The following is a 10,003-nucleotide window of genomic DNA, read 5'->3' as shown; positions in this document are numbered from 1 at the left end:
CTAATAGGATACTATTTGTAAGTCCAAGAACGTTAAAAACGCCGAAAATTTGTCATCGAAAGCAAAGATGCCTGATCCATACAGACAAAACATCACCGAACTAAAAATAGTCAGTGCGAGAGACTAAATAGCGTTGCACGGCTGAATTTTTTGTGGAATTTTGTAAAATGACTTCTAAGTCGTGTACGGGCTCAGATCCACATGTCACTAGAAGACTTTGTGCAACTCTAATGTGTCTTATTGGGATTCTGTGTATTTTCGCAGGTATGTGTTTGCCTAGACTTTTGGGCAAAAATATAGATATGTAGCGTAGACAGTTATTGTTGGTGTATGCATTGTGTATCTTTTCGACCAAGTGTACGTAATTTTTTATATCTATAATACATTTTTTTCTCAAATAACTCCTACTACAAATAAATGACATTTTTTTAACGATAAAGATTCATTAAAGACAAAGCTGGATATTGTGGTTTAATAATGTAAGACACTAGACTACAGATATTAGGAATGAGACTAAATAGAGCTTGTTAGGTACACAATGTAATGTCTGGTAAATACATACTATACCCCTTTTCAGGTTATTTATTCGGCCGAATGGCACGTAACGAAGTGAGACGGGGTAACGACTTAATTTCAAGCAATTTGACAATAGCTGCCGACAAGTTATTCAGAAAAGCAAAACGGATCTCGCCAAAAGCTGTCCATCACAACGATCCGGGGAAAATGACCCTGAAAATTTTGGATATATTCCACTGCGAGCCGAACGATTGTGGCTCTGTAGCCAATGACAACGTAGCAGACTTCATAAAAACCTCAATAAATTACGAAGTGAATAAATTAATTAGGTCAATTTACAACGCCTCGCTATATCTGGATTCGTTGAGGTGACACCTAGTTCTGAATACTTTCGTCGTAAGTGCGGTTTTTATGTAAATACTATGGAAATTTATTGCTTTATTTTATCGGTTAATACTATTCGTATATAGGATTTAATTCTTATTTTACGCAGCACAAGCCGAGCTTATTCAAAGGATTTTTTTTTTATATGTACTTTGTGATATAATAAAATAAATATATGTTTCGTATATAGTTTATTTCTCTCCCAACACGTAGCTGCATAGTAAATCAGATACAATTCAAGTATGAAATTGAACACTCAAGCTACATTCTTCATCCCGGCGGGTCATACCTGCAAAATATTAATCGTTAATACGTTAATTGTAAAAAAAAAGTATGTGCGTGCGCCGTTATTGCAATGTCGTTAAAATGCCTAGTTCGGATTGCCACTGGCTTTACAAAGCTCAGATACGTTTAATTTCGTTATGTTCCATATTGATAATCAATTATTAAAATTTGAACTACTTGTGTAGAGAAACGTGTTGTATGTGCGCAAACGTGTGATCCACGCGTGCTTAGAAATCGCAAAGTCCATGGGTATACGCAAACGCCTCCCGTACTTACGATTCATACTGCCGTCTTCTGCCGCCGCAAACGTTTGCCGTAACTCGAAGGTCATAGCATCGGCTATGCCTCAGCCGCCCGTTACGCCGTTTACGTCTGAAATTCTCGCACGCACTTTCCACCGAAAGCTCGCAACGTTAACGACAACGATGAACCTAACTAGGCTTAACCTAAGTCCCCATCTCGGTAAAGCGAAACGTCGTCCTGCAACTCAATTGTATTATATCACTCCGGAATCGAGGATGGGAGGGATCGTTCGGGTGAGGTGGGTAGGTGGCGTCGTAAACTCAAACAATATTTAAAACAAATTGTTTAATCTAAATCTTATATCTTAATACCTTATACAATTCAAGATTATCGCTCAAGCGCGAGGCGCGTCACGTACAGATTTGATTGCCGATTTAAATAGATTTAATACCACAAATAATAATAAAAATCACTAGATGGCGTTATTCACTTATTCTGTCAGTCTGTTCACAAAATATGGAAGTGGCGCAGTCTAATATACAGGGATTGAAATACATAATGTGTTAGGGCGTTACAAAAGTCCGTAATCGTTCTATGTAGTTACTTGGAAATACGACATGCAGCAGCGGAGTAGCGCCATCTACTGGCTCGTCGATCGAGATTTACATGATTCGGTACGGTATCCGAGGGTGCCGTGGAGCGAGTGCGAGTGAGTGCGACTCGTGGAAGGAAGCGGCGCTAGTGTCGCTGAAGGCGCTAGACGAGCGCTATACAGTTTTTGTTGGTGCGCGGCCCGCGCCCTGCGCCTGCGCCGCCGCCGCCCGCACACGCGCTAAACACAAAACGCCGCTTAGCTTTAACGCGCGCGCCGCACCGCATCGCCTACTCTTACGGATAACGTTGCGTTTGTGCGTAGCTGCAAACGAAACTAGTGTCAGCGCCCGGCTAGCCTCGGACCTCACCCCGGACGCCGGGGCGACGTTACGAAGCACAATTGGCCAATTGTGGCGCGGCCAGACATACTAGTTCCACGGCTCGTATTCGATTGAGTAGGCTTTAGTTACTAGTTCATGAGCGAAAGTGATGAAGTAACTTTGAACCCTCGCTCAAGTAAGATTTTATAACAAATTAAGCCCAATTAAGAATATAATTGGTTTCTATTTGATTTTATTACGGTATGGGTATAAATACTATTCCATCTAGCTTCAGTGTCATCATCATGATTATCAAATAAAATTATGACATGGAAAAGATGATTCTTTTAAACTATTAAAGAAAATGGAAAGTATTTATATTCAAAAGTATTATGAGCTGTGCTAAGTGTTGAAAACAAAACTACCAAGCAACCAGTGGTAACCAACAGTTATTGTATTAAAAATAAGTATATGTACAAGTTAATTCCTTGAAATACATCAAAATTCCGGTGATCTCAGCAATAAATGTAAAACATTTAAAAAACAAAACCCTTTTTATATACAATGATGATCAAACTGACAATATTCCAATAACCATTAACTGTAGTCTAAATTGAGGTAAGGTAGGGTGGACACAATTTCCGCACTTAACTGTAGTCTATGAAATGGTATTAAATTTTGGGAATGCAGCGGAAACCCATGACTTAATATGTAATAGTTGTATGATATTCCATTAAAAGGTACAAAGAGTTATAATGCAAATTATTTAATTTTGTAAATAAACAATAAGCTGTTGGCTACACACTAGAGGCAATAGTAGATGAATAACATAAAATGCTTACCGGCCCATAGGCGCATATTGTTGAGCATAAGGATCCCGGTCATATCCTCCGGCTGCCCCACCACCACGCCTGGAAATTTCAAATTCATATTTTATTGAATTTGTTGTTAAATAAATTCAAAACATAAACATTAATCTTTTCACTGCTGAGTGAGGTGGTTAACAAGTAAAGATGTATTAGAACTTACATTGGTGGAGGAGTTCTTCGGCTATACATATCTCCATTGCCCATAGGTGCGGGCCTTGGTGGTGCTCTATCATATCCTGAAGCCATGGGCATGGGTCCACCTCGCATACCTCCCCGCCTGTCCATCATGTCCCTTTCGTCGGGGTACATGGGCGGCGCACGTCTATCGTCGGGATACATCGGCGCCATTTCATCCACGGCTCCGTAGCCTCGCCTGTCGTCAGGGTACATTGGAGGAGGTGCTCCATACTGGTCTCTCGCTCCGCGACCGTCCATCAGCGCGAAACCGCGTCTGTCTTCACCGTAGCCGTTGTATCTGTCATCGTAGCCAGGCATCGGCGCCCGATCCATGCCCCGGTCGTAGGGCGCTCCGCCACCCATACCGTTTCTCATGGCCATCCCACCCATGGGTGGACCTCTCATGTCTCCGCCGCGCATGGGTCCCATCGGCCGCGAGTCCCTCATGGGGTAAGGCGCATCCCTCGGAGGTCCTCCGCGCATGGGCCCTCCTCCGCGTCGGTCCCTCATACCCCCTCGCATTCCACCGCGGCCGCCACCCCCGCCACCTCGCTGGCCGCGCTCCTTGATCCTTCCTCGCTCCACGGCGATGACGCCACCATTGAAAGTGGTATTGTGTAAGGCGCGAATGGCTGCAGACGCTTGGTCTTCGGTTTGCATGTGAACAAATCCGCATCTGTTCATTATGTCGCATTCGGTCACGGCTCCAAACCTTTCGAACAGCTTCCTCAAGTCCTCCGGTTTTGAGCCCTGGGGCAAGCTCCCCACAAACACTTTGGTTTGCTAAAATATACGAATTCGATTAGAATTCAGAACACTGTTTACGTAACGACTAATACAGTATTTTATTAAAGTTTACTTACCGCTACCATTTTGATGATTTGTTTGCGTTACGATCTATTAATTCAATAATTTCATAAGTTCACACAAAGCAAGAGCACGTCCAACACCTATCCACAAACGCTAGTAATACAAAATGGCGGGCGCGTGGTCCGATTTGCGAATTGCCGGCGCCCGACAAAACGAAAGCCGGCTGAAAGACACAAACGTCACAAGACGAATGTCAGTTGTCACGCCATTTCGTGTAGCTATTGGTTGTTTTATTTCACTATGGTCAATGACGCTTGATTATGTGATTCTATTGGTTATCAATAACCTTGAGAAAGACAAGCGGAATTTTTTACCATAAGTCGGAACTGAATGATGATTAAAGCTTGGAGTTTCGACCAGCGTTGTCAGAGTTATTATTACTACGTTAGAGGTTAATCATTATTTTCGTTGTTAGATATTTAAACAAATAAAATTACTTCAATTTGAGTTCGGTAGAACGCGTAGAATATTCCTTTCGAGAATAGAAACTATCAAACTCAAATTCTAAATAACTTTATTAAAATAGGTAAACGTCAGAAAAGAAGTTAAATTAATTGCAAATTTACATTTAACGTCTATCGAAAATAAATTAAAGTCAAACTTTTAATTCTTTTCGGACTAACTATTATATAGAAAAGTACGTTATAGTAAGTATGTACGTTAAAATTACTGTTAATTGATAAAAATAAAATCCTCCACGGCACTACCTGTGGTAGAATAAAGATACCCCAAAGCAAAGCAAAATTGCTTAGATGTAGCCAATAAGACAATTTTCAATTTTAGTAATTACGTTATCGAAAACTTAATAAAACTTTTGTTAAAGTAAACTCACGTTGTAACCTTTCTCTAAAATATTATGACCTCAGTAACTGTTATTTATTTTTTATGCATTATTTAGATATCTCTTTTTAGCGATGTTATAAATTATTTCTTTATTGCTTATGATCTATTTTTTTCCTGAATTTCTCTAATCACTAACTCTCCTACTGCACAGTAAAAACATTCCACTTCAAGTGCTTCTGTTAAACAAGCACTTTCCGTAAGTAAGCTCTTTCAAAAACGACGTCGACTGGCAACACCGCTTTCGAGCCTCGTTTCGTAACCACGTTAGGTATCTAATATAAATGAAGGCTGTTCAATTAATAGTGGTAAAAAAATACGACACGCCCCAGATATTGTATATAATAATTATAAAAAAAATCAATTGTCTTTTATGTTTTAAAAATAGACTTTATTAGATTGCATCGTGTCGGAAAATGTTTATTAAGAATAATTGTATCCGTTTACAGACTAATAATGTTAATATTTTTAATTTTTTCTTAATTTTCGAGTTGTGGGCAAATATTCTAACACATTAGCACCTAATTAGGTTCCAATTATCACGTACATACTAATTGAACCTCTTGTTAATGCGGTTAAAAAAAGGCATTCAATTCAGCGCAGGGCTAGTCGTTTTAGCGTGAGACTCTCATACCTAAGGTCGTAGGTTCGATCTCCGGCTGTGCATCAATGGACTTTTGCCTCAGCCCGACGAAAACGATGACGGCGTGTGCCAGGACAGGGGGCTGATGAATGATGACTGATCACTCATTTATTAGATAGACAAATGATCATGAAACATTTACAGAAATTTGAGGCCCAGACCTAAAAAGTTTGTAGAGCCACTGATTTTTTTGGCATTAAATTAAATAAACTATGACACAATACATTTTTTATTAAATATTTTATGATGGTAATTAAAAATAAAATAAAAACATCACTTAAAACTTTTAATAACGTTTTGCAGAAATTTAAATTATTACATTAATTAACTGTTATTAATCACAAATGGTTTTGAAGCAAAGCTATAAAAAATTTCACATCTAACCCTATTTGTAATCCATAAAATCAGACTCGTTACACCGTTTTAACTCAACTATTCCTTTTCATCACAGTGTAAATACAATTTGACAGAAAGACACAAATTCACTTAAAGCTGTATAATTAAACTGATTTAATAAATATTTAAGTGACAGGAAACAAAAAAAAAATTAAAATACAATGTGTCATGCAATTTAAAAAATCTTATTCAATAATTGCACCGAAGTACTAATCTGTCTCATTTCATCACAGCGTAAACACGATTTGAGAGAAAGAGACGAAAGAGTACTGCAGCTAGTTTTTATATGAGTCTGTGTAAATTAATCATTTATAATGACAGTTTATTGTTATCTATGGCTGACAAAGATTGAAAATCGAATTTGAATTCTATTGAAATGAAAGCAATATATTTGAAATCATTCTTTAACTGAAAATACGGTATTTGTTGCCATGATTACTATAGCATTAATATTAATATGAAAAAAAATAATAGACCTTAGTGATTTTTTTTTACATTTTCTGTATTATTCGTTTATTTATAATATTAAGCAATGAAAAAACGTTAAATGAGTGACGATAGATCGTAAACACACATTTTAGTACGCAGTTCGGGCGCGGGGGAAGAGGGTGTTGGGGTTAATGACCTCCCGTGACCCTGATTTCGCCTGATCGTAATTATGGCAACAAAAACTTTATTCCAGTTTGTAAGTGAACAAGATATATGCAATAAAATATGAATTTAAATAGTTAATATCTGAGATTAGTCCAAGCGCGAACACGACTAGCATCTTTACTAATAATAATTACGATGAAATTTATCTTAACAAATTTGAATGAAAAAAAAAAGTATTGTTTTGGTCTATTAACTTAACATTTGAGGTTTAATTTAAGTTTGAAACTATTTTATGTAAAAGTTGGAACACATAGCCATCTCACTCTAACATATGTTCTGAAACACAGTCATCTCACTCTAACATGTAAAACGTGTTCATAAGAGCAAAACACTCAGCTCAGTCGTCAACTAAACGACAAATTATTAACTTCCACAGTTAACGCCCGGCTAAAAACCATTCGTAGACAATACGAATGGTTTTTTGTTATATAGCACCTATTGCCAGGTACTTATTTTAATATTAAATTGTACTAATTAATGGCAACTTTGAAAGCGTAAAAGCTGGTTGCGTAATACTATTTATCTAAAATTTCAAAACAGATTCTAAGTTAAATAAATCAGTAGACTTTTAGTATATCAAAATTACTGTTCTACTGCTTTTGTGTTAATGTAATTACTGTCTGTGATATATATATGTGGAAAAGGATTTGACAACCGAAACCAGTTTATCTTTTTGTATATAAATCTATGAGTAAGTCCCCTCAAAGAACAGTATTTTGAATAAAATTCTCGGAAGGAAAATACCGGTTTTTTAAAGAAACATTACAATAACAAATATCCTGTAATTACAGTAGGTCCAGTAATTTGATGAGGTAAGTGTAAACCTAAGAGGTCAACAATTTTAAGGATTTTAAAGTTAAATAATGAAAATATCGGGAGCAGAATTTACCGGTTTTTTAAACAAACATTACAATAACAAATATCCTGTAATTACAGTAGGTCCAGTAATTTGATGAGGTAAGTGTAAACTTAAGAGGTCAACAATTTTAAGGATTTTAAAGTTAAAGAATGAAAATATCGGGAGCAGAATTTACCGGTTTTTTAAAGAAACATTACAATAACAAATATCCTGTAATTACAGTAGGTCAGTAATTTGATGAGGTATCTGTAAACCTAAGAGGTCAACAATTTTAAGGATTTTAAAGTTAAATAATGAATATATCGGGAGCAGAATTTACCGGTTTTTTAAAGAAACATTACAATAACAAATATCCTGTAATTACAGTAGGTCAGTAATTTGATGAGGTATCTGTAAACCTAAGAGGTCAACAATTTTAAGGATTTTAAAGTTAAATAATGAATATATCGGGAGCAGAATTTACCGGTTTTTTAAGACACCTTACAATACTACCGAATTTACTGTAGGTGGGTAATTTGATGAGGTTTAAATGTTGAAGGTCTATAATCGAATTGTCTATTGTTGACAGTAATTACCTGACTAAAGAACGATAAATGTCTTAATCTAGATCTTTAGTGTAAAAATATGAGTCTCGAAGCATAGTGCACTTTTCTACTGGCTTTCTATATTTTTTTTACAAAAAGCGCATAAATGGAAAAATAGATTTTATTATAACCTAAACCTAGTTGTAATCGGTTGTAATCATATTGAACTAACTACAAATATGTTCTCCAGGAATAGATAAAATTGTATGCACCGCAAGCGTGACGCAAGTATAACGATGTCATATGGTTGTTACGATTGTGTGAAATTAATTAATTTGAAACAAAAAGATTGATAAATTTGAACATCCTCATTTATCTATTCCATATTTTTAATTTATGGTAACATTAGTGCAGTGTATCTATTTCGATGTATTTTTAAGTACTTTTTGGTATTTAGTAACGACTTATTTTTTTTTTTAATTTAATTTTTATAAATCAGGTTATTTCTGAACCTTACATAATCGATCTTATTAAATAATATTGCTATGATCTCGCGTACTTAAGTGCCACTTTGAGTGGCTTCTCTTCCTTGAGCGACTCCTTAAGTACGATGTCCGAAGTGGTGTATGGGGGCGGAGGGGGGGACGAGTCCGATTCTTGAGCGACGCTGGACGACTCCGAACGACTCATCGAGTCCATGGTAGGTCTGAGAAGTAATTTATTTTATTGATTTTGTTTCAAAAGTTTGATTGTGTGAAACTGTCGCTAGATGGCGTTGAAACAACTTATGCATTAGATTTTTATAGTGTTCTGTGCATCGGTGTACATTCATTGAATGCTTAGAAAACAATATATTTCAACTTTATTGATTTTGTTTCAAAAGTTTGATCGTGTGAAACTGTCGCTAGATGGCGTTGAAACAACTTATGCATTTGATTTTTATAGTGTTCTGTGCATCGGTGTACATTCATTGAATGCTTAGAAAACAATATATTTCAACTTTATTAATTTTGTTTCAAAAGTTTGATCGTGTGAAACTGTCGCTAGATGGCGTTGAAACAACTTATGCATTTGATTTTTATAGTGTTCTGTGCATCGGTGTACATTCATTGAATGCTTAGAAAACAATATATTTCAACTTTATTAATTTTGTTTCAAAAGTTTGATCGTGTGAAACTGTCGCTAGATGGCGTTGAAACAACTTATGCATTTGATTTTTATAGTGTTCTGTGCATCGGTGTACATTCATTGAATGCTTAGAAAACAATATATTTCAACTTTATTAATTTTGTTTCAAAAGTTTGATCGTGTGAAACTGTCGCTAGATGGCGTTGAAACAACTTATGCATTTGATTTTTATAGTGTTCTGTGCATCGGTGTACATTCATTGAATGCTTAGAAAACAATATATTTCAACTTTATTAATTTTGTTTCAAAAGTTTGATCGTGTGAAACTGTCGCTAGATGGCGTTGAAACAACTTATGCATTTGATTTTTATAGTGTTCTGTGCATCGGTGTACATTCATTGAATGCTTAGAAAACAATATATTTCAACTTTATTGAGTTTGTGTCAAAAGTAGATGAAAAAATACGGCCAAGAATTAGTATGAAAATATCAGAAAAGGTAACTACAGAAAATTATACAGATTGACACGGATAACGTGTTAGTTTAGTAACTTTGAACTTTAAATTATCAACCTGTTCCGGGTTTAAACATGTGAACCGGTAGATAACCGTTTAAACATGTTAAAGATTTTCTTAAAAATGTGTTTACAAATAAATTAAAGATTTTCCAAAGAAATGAATTACACAATTAGGTAAATATAAC

General features: G+C 36.0%; 2 protein-coding genes across 9 annotated transcripts in view; both read right to left on the bottom strand.

The window, feature by feature from the left end:
• Positions 1-1,076: 1,076 nt before the first annotated feature.
• Positions 1,077-4,423, bottom strand: LOC123720354 (RNA-binding protein 4.1). Of its 3 annotated transcripts, none has more exons than XM_045676922.1 (4): positions 4,252-4,423; positions 3,372-4,171; positions 3,185-3,253; positions 1,077-1,189 (listed from the first exon to the last, which is right to left on the bottom strand). In XM_045676922.1, exons 1-4 carry the CDS (start codon positions 4,258-4,260, stop codon positions 1,171-1,173), a joined length of 897 nt encoding a protein of 298 aa, XP_045532878.1. In that variant the 5' UTR covers positions 4,261-4,423; the 3' UTR covers positions 1,077-1,170. The 3 variants fall into 3 exon arrangements, with proteins under 3 accessions (XP_045532878.1, XP_045532876.1, XP_045532877.1); XM_045676920.1 differs by lacking the exon at positions 1,077-1,189 and adding an exon at positions 1,759-2,260; XM_045676921.1 differs by lacking the exon at positions 1,077-1,189 and adding an exon at positions 1,759-2,344 and having other exon boundaries at positions 4,252-4,422.
• Positions 4,424-7,003: 2,580 nt separating this feature from the next.
• The window catches only part of LOC123719936 (tubulin polyglutamylase TTLL5), a 32,739-nt gene continuing 29,739 nt past the window's right edge, over positions 7,004-10,003 (bottom strand). For all 6 annotated transcript variants that reach the window (XM_045676262.1, XM_045676257.1, XM_045676259.1 and 3 more), the window contains one exon: positions 7,004-8,880. In XM_045676262.1, the coding sequence (XP_045532218.1) occupies positions 8,718-8,880 (163 nt within the window). In that variant the 3' untranslated portion in view covers positions 7,004-8,717. The remainder of the gene's footprint in view (positions 8,881-10,003) is intronic.

Source organism: Pieris brassicae, chromosome 2 (assembly GCF_905147105.1).
Source record: "Pieris brassicae chromosome 2, ilPieBrab1.1, whole genome shotgun sequence".
In the NCBI taxonomy this organism is placed as follows: domain Eukaryota; kingdom Metazoa; phylum Arthropoda; class Insecta; order Lepidoptera; family Pieridae; genus Pieris; species Pieris brassicae.
Note: the sequence above shows the minus strand (reverse complement) of the source record. Positions and strands in the feature narration are given on the sequence as shown.

Coding starts and splice junctions, on each gene's coding strand:
- LOC123720354 (XM_045676920.1), bottom strand. Junction 3,254..3,371: donor CGAAGAACTCCTCCACCAAT/GTAAGTTCTAAT, acceptor TGAAATTTCCAG/GCGTGGTGGTGGGGCAGCCG. Junction 2,261..3,184: donor CAATATGCGCCTATGGGCCG/GTAAGCATTTTA, acceptor TTTTGTGTTTAG/CGCGTGTGCGGGCGGCGGCG.